A 14,091-nucleotide genomic window follows, 5' to 3' on the forward strand; every position below is an offset into this window, starting at 1 on the left:
TATACAGATAAAGAGGGATTATAAAAACTGATGCGGTAAACAAGAAACGCAAAGCAATAATCTTTTACGTGCTGGATGTGGTAAAAGTCCTCCTAAAACAAACAAAATTTGTCTTATTTGCCTTGAACTTAATGGAACCTTGGATCTGCGTGATAAACGTTGACAACTAAACGACTTTCACACGCCCCTTGTCAATTAAGATCGACTTCCTTTGTTGTTTATAAATTTCATAAGTGAATTTTACGAGGTTTAAGCGTGCTTCGGTAAGCTTCAAACTTCAAACGACATAGGCACCTGTTTGGTTATTGACAAAGAGCTGAGAAGAGACTGTCTTTAACGCGGAAGGAGAGTCCATTGAAAGTCCGCTATTAGCGAAATCCTTCAAAATATTTGTTTCCAATGAGGTATGTTTTTCACTTTAATTCATTTCGATGTTGCAGCTACAAAATATGTGCATAAAAACAAGGAAAATATATACTGAATTATAAATATTAACCCCGGACAAGATGAATATGATGTCTTATATCGATCAGTTATTAGAGAAAATTAGCTGGATAAAAAATGTGGCTGAAAAAGGCACGTTCGACAAAAGAAAAAAAGATGAGAAATGCGTTTACATACTGTATCTATACTCAGATCAAAACTGATATTTGTTTAAAATAAGTAACATCAACTGCTGTTTCGTTTGATGAAACCTTAGCGGCTTAATATATGCATTATTATTGCTTAGTCCAGGCGGCTGTTAAATCCCTCCTCGCATCTTATCTCCGCGCACACGTTGAAGGATTTCCCCATGCGCTTGAAAATAGTCCCTCCCTATAAAAAACGATTACAGGTGAATAAAGAAAATTAGTCCCTTGCTGAGGTGTGCTAATGTAATCCATTTAATTCAAAATAACATTAGCAAACGAGAAAACAGAGAAATAAACGCAAATTGTAAAAGTTTCGCGAAATTGGTTTGATAACAACTACTTGGTACCTAATTACAGTTCCTACGGACTTCATCATTCGAAACCTTTTAACACTGAGATGATGCAGTTCAAAAAAATTTTTAAAATATTGATTTGTGAAAAATAGAGCTGAAAACGAACTTGATAGGTGTTGCTAAATGTCTGAAGAAAAAAAATTAATCTATCCAGGAAAATATGCGTTTTATTAACTTGTATTAACTTACTTTCTATTCACGTCTGTGGTGAACATAATTTGTGCGCGGCCTGCTGTGTTAATTTTTTCCCTACCAAACTGTTGTCTACCAGATCGGAAAAGTGAAAATGAGTTCAACACCTCGAAGCATGTTATTGTTTAGAAAACAATTCTTACATAATTGAAGATTTTATTGAGCCATGAATAAACATCCTGAACATGGGCTCAAATGGAAACTAAAACACAGGCGTCTTATACTCTGAATATTGTCGCTAAAATGCATTAAAGCTTTTTCGGACATGATAAAAGAAGGCCTCAGGGCTAGTATCAACTTCACTTGCCTGGGAAGTTTACCGAGATTGACGGAAACTACGTATACCATCATGAGTAAACTTAATGTAAAAGTTGACTTGAATTAATAATATCACATAGCGTGGATAGCTAAAGGACAACATTTTCCTTTGGATCAAGCTCCGCACCACCGAAAAGTCCGAAAACATGTGAGTAATTAAACAGATTTGTAAAGTAAAAAATAACTTATTTTAAGTCTTGAAGCAGGAATTTTTATCAAACGCTTCTCTCCGCTTTTGGTGAGATAAATTTTGCATTTTTAGGTTTTGAATAATTGATTTACCTAAAAAGGGTTGTACTACAACACTTTTAATTTTATGGTGAAATTATTGCATTGAAGTTTCCAGCAAAATGAAAATTAAGAAAATTAAAAGGTTTTTGGATTCATCTGCTCAAATTTCCTCCAAATTAAAGGTAACTAACATTCATATTCCTGCATATTAAGGACATCGACAAGGAAAGGTTGAAAAAACTCAAATATCACATACAGAATGTCTTGCTTTCAACGTAAAAAGAAGGATCTTTTATATAAATTTTTTAACTATCATGAATCAAAAATGGGAATCAAAATACTTTGATAATACCATGCAAGTAAGAATATAGGCGCGTCAACTGAGACAAAAAGCCAAGTGTAATCTTTTTTCCTGTACGGATTATTATAAGAGTACGCATATAGTTGAAAATGTTCAAAATAAATCTTTTCGAGGAGGAAAATTTTCCATCCGCAGCCGAATATTTTACTCTTCTCCCTTTCTAAATCTTCACATATATATCTATCATGTGCTCGGGTTTATTTGGGTGTGGCTGAATGTTTAGATATTTATGATTGTTTTACGCGCAACATTATTACGGAAACAGACCCAGAATTTTAGTCGAAACCATCTCCAAACTTGTACTTTCCTTTCACTAGGGTAATATAGAGTGAACTGGTTTGCGAAGTTGGTGCGTAGCTGGCGAGAATGTAAGTAATGAGTGCGCAAGAGAGTAGGGTTGACAGAAATGTCTTCATAAGTATTACGTAACTTCAAAAAGACCTCAGTGAAAATTCGTGTTTTCTATCTTGAGTACACTACATACAAACTACAAGGGCGCTAATTTGAGCGAGAGAGTGAACTAGCTTGGATAGCAGGTGGTTAGGTAGCGAGAATACTTGCAAAAAGTGCAAAAACGAGCCGCGCTGAACGCTAACTTTTCATAAGCACTGATTACGCAACTTCAAAAAGAACATTCGTGTTTTCATGTTGAATCCAAAAACCTTAAAAACTACAAAGGCGCTGTTCAGTTTTACACCTTTTGCATGGCGCTCTTCCTTTCTTTTTTCATTTGTATATCAGAGACGAAGACACGCAAACCTAAGTTACCACTCTGGCATAGTTGTCTTTCTGGTATAAATTTAATTGGTTCTTTGCTCAAAATTCCAGTCGATGTCAGTTTAACTAAAATGCAGGAAAAATTTATCCTTCCATTTTTTTTTCGGTGTAAGCAATGACAATTAAAGAATAAACAGATGAAGGTTCTAAGAACTACATACAAAGTGGGCAGATTTTTATATTTGTCGCTAAAACACCAGCAGGAGTGCTCTTATTCGTTGACGAACAGGAGGAAAGAAAACTATTTTTTTAACGTTTCCATTTAATCAGTTGCAAAACTACTCTCCCTAACCTCAGGCATTTGCTTTGGTTTATATAAACTCTTCGGATGAATATAACATATATTTCACCGACAAGAATATTACCGATTTGAAAGCTATACCCAAATTCTGGTTGGATCATGAAAAAGAAATGAAATATTTTACGTTTGATTTATCTTATGCCAGAGAAACGACACGAATGTTTTTTTTTAATAGAGTTCGTCGCAATCCGGTGTTCACCAGGTTTCCAATTTTGTAATGAAAATGCATTGAGGTTGTTAATACGAGCAGCTACCATAGACAACATTGCAAAGCAAGTTCATGTATTAATTTCAAAATTTCGTTGAAGTAATATTAAATAGATAATGTGACTTTCGCATGGTATAACTTGCCGAGGAGCTTTCTCTCGCTTCTTTGGAGTTCAAGAAGGGAAAAAGAGCTACTTGTTATTTTAATTTAAATTGTAATCAAGATAACATATATTTACAAGAGTTCCAAAGTTTTCTCTTTATATAAATAAAATGATTGAAAGCGGTGGATCAGACAAAGATCACTGAGATCGAGAAACCCAGTACAATCAAATGTAATTGACTTTCTCCGTGCCATGGCAACGAATGAGTGAATTGAAAGCTGCAGTTTGAACCTCATTTATGAAGAGTGTTCAATACACGATAACCTACTATGATGATAAAAATAATAATAATTTATCGGAATCAACTTGACAAATATTTTACAGGCGCCGTAATAATGAAAATAACTACATAAAAGATGAATTTACATAATTCTTTATTTATAGAACGAAAAACAGCTGAACACATATAATTTAGAGTTACATTCCAACTTGTCAGTCAGCTCCTCAGCAGCGTTCTTCGGCAACAATTGGCAGCAACTGCGTGATAAAAGTTTTCAAGTTTTCAAGTTTTCTTGCAGCAGGTAAAGTCCATTTAAATTTATGACCAGAACATATTTCTAAAACACTTTACATAACCATTGAAGAAGTTGTACTATTGTCTTCTGTTAGCGATACGATTTTATTCCAAGCAAAAGTTAAAGCCGGATCAGTCGGTTGTAGCTTCCAAATATCAATTTGCGTTCAATGATCATGATTTTAATGTGAAATCTTCTCTTTCTTCGTCATATGATTGACCAAACTGTTCCATAATAATAAGGGCGAAAGTTTGATTTTCTACAGTTTTCACACGCAAAATAGATGGTAAGATATCTGCTTCGGATTTATTAGAGGACGGATCGTTTGCCAAATCGCGGATAGGGTGAAAATGTGATTCTTCTTTTAGCATGTTATTGCGACCACATGCGACCACGAGCTTGGAAACGATCATGCAGTCACCGCAAAATGATGACATATAGTCTGAAAATAACATGCAATAAGCTTCAAAATGGCATTCGTTTGATAACTAATATTTCATAAAGAAAGCTTGTATAAAAGATGAGTTGTGGATGGTCCTCGCAGGAAATTGTAGAAAAACTGTTTTGATATTTAGCTAATTTCCTCGTTGAAAGGGAAATTGCAGAATGACGCTGATATCGATGCAAATGCAAATGAAGAACACTTAAGCTGCACAGTGATTACCAAAACCAGTCTCAACAATACGCATATATTGATATCTTATCTGAAATTTTCTATTCTACCGACACGGTATTGATAAAAGATTCGAAATTGAGGACTTTAAGCGATGCAGTTTTAGCAGGTGGTCGATTTATTGTGCTGGGGAGTACCAAATTCGAGTTTGTCTGGCATTAACAACATTATACAACGTTGTTTGTCAGTTCAAGTCTTTATTTGGTTCTAGTAATCGAGATATTACCTACGCCAGACAGTTAATTACATTAGTTGGTCTGTTGCAATTATTATTGGGCAAGAAGATTCTGAGACATTTCTCATGCGAGTTTTTCTGCATCACAAATCTCCTGGATTCCCCACCGAGAAAGTCACGTCTTTCAAATACATGTTTTAATCCTTACCAAGCGCTTGGATCTGGCCGGGTAAGTATCACAATGATTTATTCATACTTCAAGGTATTACATATAAGATGATATGATAGTCTTGGAAAAGAGACCATGACAGTCACATTTTTAAAAATTTTGTTCATATGTCATGCAACGCGTAGCGCAAAAAAAAAAACAATTATTATACACCATTTTGAAACTCTAATCCAGAATGGAACGGATGCAAAATTTCAGAAAATAACCATAGAATTTTCGTACATTTGTCTATATTCATTAGCGTATCTTTTATTTAGTGAAACAGATGTCTTTAGAAACGAGGAGTTATGAATAATAATAATTTTCTAAATCGATCCCCTGTCTGCCTTCATGACAAAAGTAAGACTATCATTATTATTTCATTTGATGGCTTGGCTATCATAGATTGCTGTGAGAGGAAAAAAAATGTCAGTTTTTAGAAACATAAGATAGGATGATCTCTCCAATTCATAGCGGATAATTAAACATAAAGCTTGACGATCTCTTAAACACAGATAATAGCAAAGAATATTGTTTTGTGACTATATGGACTTCGAGCTTTCATTTACAGTCGACTGTTTATATATTCATTGCAGATTATTTATTTTTCATGAATAGATATATGAGTTTTTCTAGCCAAAATACGTGTTAGCTGGAATCGAATATCCTTCATCAGAAACGGGAATTGGTTGTTAAAACACGCGATAATATTTCCAAGTATGTATGTAATCGCCGGAGAGCAACGTTTTCTTTAAGCTATTTTAGATTTTAGTTGTCTCTTTTGGTGCAGTGATTCAAGCTTTCTAGTCGAGAGAAGAGACGGATTGTGGTCTGCAAGTAAAGAAGCTTGTTCTGCATTCTCGATGAATAATTCAGTACGGGTAAATTGAGTCAATTTAACTCTACGTTATTAAGAACTGTCGAGAAATTGAGATCAGTATCTAATAGCTGATATGTTATTATCAACAAGTCATACATGATTTATCTCGAATTATACATTTTTGACGATAAAATTCCTTAAAAGAAAGAAAACCTAAGAAAAAAAAGAAAACCACTGGAAACAGCTGCCTTGCGCTCTAGAGGAACATGTAGCTTACATTAGGCTCCGTTGCTGTGGTAGTAGCACCCAATCCGTTCTTGGAGACACTTAAAGTTCGCGAAGCTTAATATCTACCTTAAATATGTGTTTACCTTTTAAATCCAAGATCAAATTTGTAATTCTTCTTACTGTCAACCATAAAATTCTTATAATGTTACTTCAGAGATTTAGTATTGGATCAATTAATTATCGCCAAATTTATAGTTTTCTTTATTCTCATCACTTGTCTGGTTGATATTGTATTGATATTGTAAGGAGAAATTCTGTCTTGGTCACTCATGGGAGTTAAAGGGTTAATTGCAGTTAACCTGCAAGGATCAATTGATCATGTATCATCCGCCGTTTCAAATGTGGTCAAGGTCATACGTGATTAATATTAAAATAGAAAGTTATTTTTTTGTTAGTGGTGAGTAATCAGTTTGCGCGAATATGGTCACTTTGTAATAAACGGGGAGTCACAGCTGTGAGAAGTGGTATCACAAATTTAAGCAGGGGGTCTGCATGCATCTGGCTAAATCAGTAGATAAGGTTGAGAGCAGAAGAATGTAAGCAGAATTTTAATTCAGCGAAAGATCAGTACAGCGTGATATCCTGTCACTAAAAAGGCAAATGTAAAATGAAAACAGCTCATGTAGATATTTGGGGTTTGACCTCGTGGAAAATACCACTTAAGGTAACTTTGAATATATGTTTTGAAAAATGATATGCGTTGGGGAAATTTTATTTCTTGGTACAATTTTCGAATCTCGCTATATTTACCTTCCGTTCAAAAATCCAATCGTTTGTTTGCGTTGCAGGGTTGTATTTGTAAAGAAGCGTTTTCTTTAAAAAATGTTAAGCTGCCTCTCTCCATTGAACTTGGTCTCTGTGTTTCTGCTTAAAGCTTCTCGTCTAATTACTTAATTGTGGTCGATTTAAAGGTTGGGCTCTTTATAGAGTGACAAAACATAACATCTTATATTCATGTTTTTTAAAATCGTTTTTGACTGCGTCGATGAATTAATTTGATATTGAGTGAATTCTTCATAATAAGATTCCGTGAAGTTTATGATCATCTTCTGCATGAATCCTGTCTCAGAACCGAATGGTTGATAATCTGAGACATTCAAGAAACATGTACGTGTCGATGTTTTAGGTCTGTTTCTGAAAGATAAAGAAGAAAATTAGAAATTAACTAATTCTAACAACTATTTTTGCTTGGCATTGGCTTAAATTTCTCAAAATTAAAAGTTAAATTGCATACTCAAGGTATTTACAATAAACAGGCAACACCAGATAAACACCAATAGCTTTTCAGTCTTTTTTTAGGCCTGAAAACCAAATATATCGCGTTTATTAAATGATCTTATCAAAAAAAAAAACGGCTCGTTGTCTCCACATCTTTCTTGAACATTCTCTGACAGTAAGCACCTTTGAGTGATTCTCTTCGAAGGAAACCACCATACGAAACCTCTCACCTTCTTCAGATGATGTGATAAAATGGCTGACACACAGCACTTATCGAACAATGTAACTATATCGTCTTTTTCAGAAAGACTGAAGTATTTTCAATGTGTGTCACATAAGATCAAAGTTAATGATATGTTTCGTCTGAAGAAATAAACCCTTTAAACAATGCAGACGCTTTATTTAAAGGCACAATTTGGTAACAAATAAATTGCTGTGCATCGGCGATTTACATAACAATACATTGTTATTATGTGATGCTTTGCATGAAAATAATTGACGTGCTTTGATATACTTTAATATTTCATTCGATAATACGAGGCTAGTGGCCTCTTCTAACCATTTGTTGGTTAAGTACTTTCAGGTGTGTAATTCGCTTAACATCCCACGCACTACAATACTCGTCTGCTAGAAAAATCTAGGTGAGGTTGGCAAATGTCGATCTAATATAAAAGTTGTCTGAAATCATCAAGGAGAGAAGATGTCGAACATCTGGGGTGGAAAACTGTGAGTAGTTTGTGTCCAAATCTGTTCGTCTAATACCACTACAGAGTAACTGCCTTGGTAAGAGTTGAGCAGTCTTTGCTGTTATACGAATTTATTAAACTAGCTTCGTTTAATTCCTCTTCAGCACGCATGGGAAATGATCGATAGACAAATATATCCAGTTTCTGCTTTCTGTGCGTCTCCGTATAAAAAATCTACTTTATCACAGTTGTTCACCGCCCAAAATCGTCGTAGTTTTTTTTTCGTTGTTGATATGGTAGACTAACAATCGTGAGTCTCAGAATTGAAACTGTTGTCAAATACTTGCATAAAATCTGATGTCAGTTTAATAGCATGTGTGTATTCCAGACGTATTGATTGATTATATAGCTGCATGTAGACCGAATGCAGTAAAGTACAGACCGTAGAAAATTTTGAAAAATATTAAACTGATGGATATCTATTCTAAACGACGGGTGAAAATTCAATTTCAAATGTAAGACCAGCGGAACCTTTCACTAACTAAGTCGACCAACAGAGCGCTGATAACTTATGAGCTTCAATGGCATAATTAGGCAACTCGGCGGTAAAGCATTTCTACCGGAACACTTGGAGTCATATAGTTCCATATAGTTCCATGTCTGACTTATAAATCGCTGTGTATGACAAATCAAGCTATTTTCCTGTTTGCATTTCATTGTTTACGCGACTGTTATCAGCTGTAGTGAGTCAAGTCAAAAGGACGTAAAATTGCCACATAAAATTAGATAAGGAGCTTCAAGTGTTCAACTATTTTGCTTGAAATATTGAGCGCAATCTTCCCAACTGATGATCATAATCCTCCAAACTGATGATTACACTATCATAACACAGTTTTTTGTTAGCTTTTCATGAACATTTAGTGATCTATCAAGAAATTGTCACCTAGATGATAATTTTCATCTTTCTGTTTGAGAGTTTTATACTGTTGCAGATCAAATTTATAACTTTATCCCTAAGTCATGACAAGTCATGATCGGTCATGATCACTCAAAAGAACTACGCATTATAAATTTGATTGATATTGAATCAAACAAATGCTATTGGTTACTTTCATCAAGCTTTCAGACATTTGCTACTTCCCTAACCCTCCTAAAGCGATCTCCGAAATACCGTGTACAAACTGGCGGTTGAATACATTGGAAGAGGAGTGAGCGGCGATAGAAGAGCGTGTGTGGTCTACCAAAGATGCTAGTTCCAACTACTACCACATTCCTACCCTGAACTCAGGGTTGCCATAAAAGCCATATAGCACCTACAAATCATTATACAAGCAGTTTTAGATGTCACGTTCACAACTCAACTCTAGATCTGATGAGTGAAGAGTGCCATCCCTATGGCAAGAAAACTATCACGAGATTTCGTGATACAACTTAAAACTCGAGTTAAGTTATCGCTCCTCGAGACGAAAACGCAAGTGCTTTTTTGTTTGTTTGTTTAAAAGATTCAGGTCAACATCTTCGTACGTCGGCTTATAGGTTTTGGGTTCCACCAAACAAGAATTTGCGCATAATTTGCCAAGGAAAATGGAGCGTGGGCACCGTAAATCATCGCTGGGACGGCTAAACAATGGCTGTCGGAACACGCTTTATAGCCAAAGGCATTTAGGTCAGTTTGAAATTGATACTCACATCGAGAGTGTTTACAGGTTATTACGTTTTTAGAACAAAAGGTCAAGTTCTGCTATCATGTGTTTGGATCAAAGTTTGCTTTGTTGATCAAAAGCTCGCGTCCGATATTCTTGACACGACTTAGCAGGAAATATCATATTGGTTCAGTTAAATTCCCAAGTTAGATAATTCAGTGGCCTGTTTGGCCATAGAGCTTCTTACTGAGTTGAATCACTAATCAGGGGAAGAGTATTTAGAGATTCACGGAAAATTAAGGTACAGTGCAGCAACGAAATCGTCTATAGAATCAATCAGTCTTAGGTGCTATGCAGTTGAAGTCAGTTAGAGTCCTTTGTGAAAGTGATTGTCCACAAATTAACTAAGATCATCCTTAAGAAATTTTCTTTACTGAAAAATGTTCGATGAAGTCGTAATAAGGACTACCTGAACTAAGCACTGGAGCCCGATTAAGCCGAAGCCCCAGGATGGCCATGAAATAAATTTAAAACTTGTTTGCTTTTCATTTTGATGCCTTCAGAAAACATTGCATCTAAATCAATTTGTCCGGAAATAACTTTAAATATCTGCTGTCCCACAAATCACTGAACACTCAAAGGCTACTCCAGTTACCCTAGATCAACACCTCTCACGCAACGACACCTTACAACTACAACGGATTATGACATTCCTCTATAATTTTACGACGAAAATATACGCATGCAATCGAACATTTTTACACACATTCTTTCGAAGCAAAGTATCGACGTCAGCATCGACAGATGGATTACTGAATTTTCAATTTTATGACACGAATCTATCTTTCTCTTCGAGAACTGCATTTTTAAGACTCCGAAGTCGATCTCATATTTTTTTATCGCGTGCAATCCATCCAAGCTACCCGAATTATAATTTGAAACATTACAAAGGACCTTCGTAAATTTTGAACCACGCATATATATACTTTTAGGCCTCCACTCCACTTTTCAGTCCTCGACTTGAGCTAGGTAAATTCCAAAGTTAAAGGGATTTGTCACCGAGGTGGGAACTGACATTGAAATTAATCTAGAATCATTTTACACCTTAACTAAGTAGACGTTAAGATTGCGGTTTCTTTGACTCAAATCCAATTTCCTAAATCTATATCAGTTTTAAGTATCAATTGAGGAATATTATTCTCATACATTAATCGAGTGCATTGGTGCATCTTGAACGGTTCTAATGAGTTCATGAACCTCTTTAAATCCCTCTTTTCATTTCGTCAGCAGCATACAGATGTCAAACAGCACAGTCATACCGCCTATTAACCTCATACAAGAAAATGGCTATACTGAGGTGCCAAGAACACCGCTGGTCACAATTTTAGCGTTACTGTCATTTAGCACTGTCCTCGGGAACTGCGTGATATGCTTTGCCATCTACAATCATCCTGCCTTGCGTCATGTGACCTACTTATCAATTTTCAGCCTGGCGATCGCGGACTCTTTAGCAGGCCTGGTTGCCATGCCAAGCTACATCTTGAAAAAGTTTACATGGGATGAACCAACGCAGACAATTGTATGCGATATTTTTCGTTCTTCGTATTTCCTGACGGGTTACGCTTCCATTCTAAGTTTATCAGTCATCAGCGTGGAGCGCCTTATCGCAGTGAGAAATCCGCTGAACCACGTAACTATTGTCTCACGTCGTCGAGTAGTGCTGGCACTGGTCTTTGCATGGGTGGACGCCCTTCTGGTTTCGTCACTTCCTTTCTTCCCATGGGAACCGAACAATCCGTATAAGGAATGCAGCTACAGTCCGACTCGCTGGTGGAGCATTATGGTCATCATATCCAATGTAATTACTCCATTTCTTGTCATTGTGATTTGCTACAGTCTCATGTATCTAACAGCCCAATCCCATGTCAAAAAAATGTCAAAGAACAGTAGGCAGCTATCCCACAACAGTAAAAATTCCGCCAAGAATCACAAAGAACGCCGAGCTAACATTACCATTATGATTGTGATTGGCGTCTTTGTGCTGTGCTGGTTTCCATCCTGTTTCTATTATTTCCTTCAGAAAACCTGTCCGCAATGCTTCTCTGAAGCATTCAAAGCCAAACAGAGTCTTGTCAATGCTTTAGTGAAGGTTCTGACTTTCACTTCGTCCTTTTTGAATCCCATAATTTATTGCTGGAGAAGTCGCGAGTTTAGAAGCGTATTTCTGAAAATTTGCCGCCGAAAGAAGCGCAGCTTTTCTAATTCATTTTCCAGTCATTTTAACATTCGCGTTTCACGACGGAACAGTAATGATCAAACAAGGCCTCGACGTTCTACAGCAGAAGAAGTTGTTATTAACAAGGAAACTCTAGAATTACTAGTAAACAGTAAATCAAGTAGTGTGTAAAACGTTTTACTTAAAAAAAAAGTTTTACCAGTTGATCACAGTCTGCGGTTGCCCTTAATATTTGTATCAAGCCAAAAACTTTAGAAGCTACTCATTAAAAAACAGATGCCATGTTGCTGTGCCTCTGTTTAGTAATAGATCACTGATGAGAAGTTAGAGGAGTTGTTAATACTTGAAGATAGATAGAGAATGTAATAGATGGGTGCGCGTGGATATGGAATTTCTCTTAGAGTGTTTTACTCGATAGCTCACGAGAGAGCGCAGCGAACGAGTGAGATGTTGAGTTGAACACGAGAAGAGAAATTTAATATCTACAAGCAACCATGTATTATTTTTTTATCATATCAACACAATAGCCCTTTACTGACAAGAAAAGACAACCTTGTGAATGAATGAAAATAAAAGGATCAACAATCCCTGAATAACAACCGAACAGTGCGTTGGTGCTAAGGCTCAAATGGAAAAATGCGTTGAAACGCTACAAAAACAAACAATGGACGTAATTTTCAATATAAAAAAATTCTCAGTTATTGACTTAATCCTTACCAAAGCCACTGAATACGTAACTTTCGGTTTTTCTTTCCGTATTTTGGTGTTCTTCCCCCTCTAGGAAGGTTTGAACTGTCACTGAACATACATGTAAAAATACGATCTTTTTCCACGTGTGTTATTACGGCTTTTCTCAGGGCTGGAAATCCTTGTATAATACCGTAGTTTCTATGATAAAATTCTTTTCCACGCCGGCAGCCATGTAATATCCTCTGTGCCAAAAAGATGAAAAAGAAATAGGATCCTTAAAAAAAAATGTAATTAGTACATTAAAGCTGGACAAAAGTTGACGAGGGTAACGAATGTAATTCCAGACTTGCCCTGTGGAACCATTCTCCTTAAAATTCAAGTTCTTGGCCGACTTCCCTACAAAACAGCAGTATGTCGAGGCCAGTATGAAGGACAATTCACAACCCACCAAATTTAAAACAAGCGAAGGACCGATCTGGTGGTTAAATGAGTTTGCAAAGACAAATGTCGGCAGGAAATATCGCACTTAAGCCGGTTAGCCACCGACACTGAGGTGAACCATTGTTTTAGTGTATACTAAACCGAAGATAATACGACACAAAAATAGTGCACATCACAATCGAGTTCCTCGGAAGTGAATACCAAAGGATATTCGGAGTTGGAGCAGCCAATCAGAGCACACCTTCCAACGCTATTCACTGTTTTAGTATACACTTATCATGACTATCATTTTAGCTAATACGACCTCACTCAATTTTAACCCTCAGGGTAGAATGTTTTTTTTTAATTGAGAAGAGTTTACTAGAATAGATAATAGCTCAAGTTAAGCCTTAATCACTGTGTAATCACTTTTACTGCCTTATGTAAATATCTGACATTTTACACTTGGATGTAAAGTGAAGTGATTAATGGGTACACAAGTCCTGTAGATAATCATGTCAAGTTAGGCTTTAAAATATTTCTGTGAAAAGCATTTTTTTATTCGAAGCCCTCACTCATGTTTTTACATTAACGATACAATGCAGCACAGTTTTACCAATTATTTTACACTAGAGCTTAATGATACAACTCTACAATAGTTATTTTACAACTAAACAACATATAACTGCACAATTGTTGCCCTTGAGAAAAACAACGACACATTTAATCAGTAGGGTTGCGCCTCAATTCAAAATCCAACAATATATCCTGGGTCAATTACAATATTCCTGCAATTTAAATCGACGCTAGAAATCATTTATCACTTCGTAATTATCGCTGAATTATTCTTTATGCATTTAATTTCAGCTCAAGTGGGAAAATAACAAAATATTTGGTGTATAAAATCGTAAGGGAGCAGAAAGGCGAGGCTATCTTGAGAGAAAATTGCATCCAGCTTATTTTCACAAATACAAACATTTTTA

General features: G+C 35.9%; 1 protein-coding gene and 1 long non-coding RNA gene across 10 annotated transcripts; one reads left to right on the top strand and one right to left on the bottom strand.

Annotated features, from left to right (window-relative positions):
* Positions 1-244: 244 nt before the first annotated feature.
* On the top strand, positions 245-12,597 carry LOC113675238 (histamine H2 receptor). 9 transcript variants are annotated; one of them, XM_089200070.1, is made up of 3 exons: positions 245-404; positions 3,921-4,057; positions 11,053-12,597. In XM_089200070.1, the coding sequence occupies exon 3, from the start codon at positions 11,060-11,062 to the stop codon at positions 12,167-12,169; it is 1,110 nt and encodes a 369-aa protein (XP_089056196.1). In that variant the 5' UTR covers positions 245-404; positions 3,921-4,057; positions 11,053-11,059; the 3' UTR covers positions 12,170-12,597. The 9 variants fall into 9 exon arrangements, with proteins under 9 accessions (XP_089056196.1, XP_089056195.1, XP_089056194.1 ...); XM_089200069.1 differs by lacking the exon at positions 3,921-4,057 and having other exon boundaries at positions 252-404; XM_089200068.1 differs by lacking the exon at positions 3,921-4,057 and having other exon boundaries at positions 258-404; positions 11,050-12,597.
* Positions 401-1,309, bottom strand: LOC149047812 (uncharacterized). Its single transcript, XR_016184911.1, has 2 exons — positions 1,175-1,309; positions 401-816 (listed from the first exon to the last, which is right to left on the bottom strand). It is a non-coding gene; the product is annotated as an uncharacterized LOC149047812 (long non-coding RNA).
* Positions 12,598-14,091: the final 1,494 nt, after the last annotated feature.

This window comes from Pocillopora damicornis, chromosome 3 (genome assembly GCF_964200805.1).
Source record: "Pocillopora damicornis chromosome 3, jaPocDami1.2, whole genome shotgun sequence".
Classification (NCBI taxonomy): Eukaryota; Metazoa; Cnidaria; class Anthozoa; order Scleractinia; family Pocilloporidae; genus Pocillopora; species Pocillopora damicornis.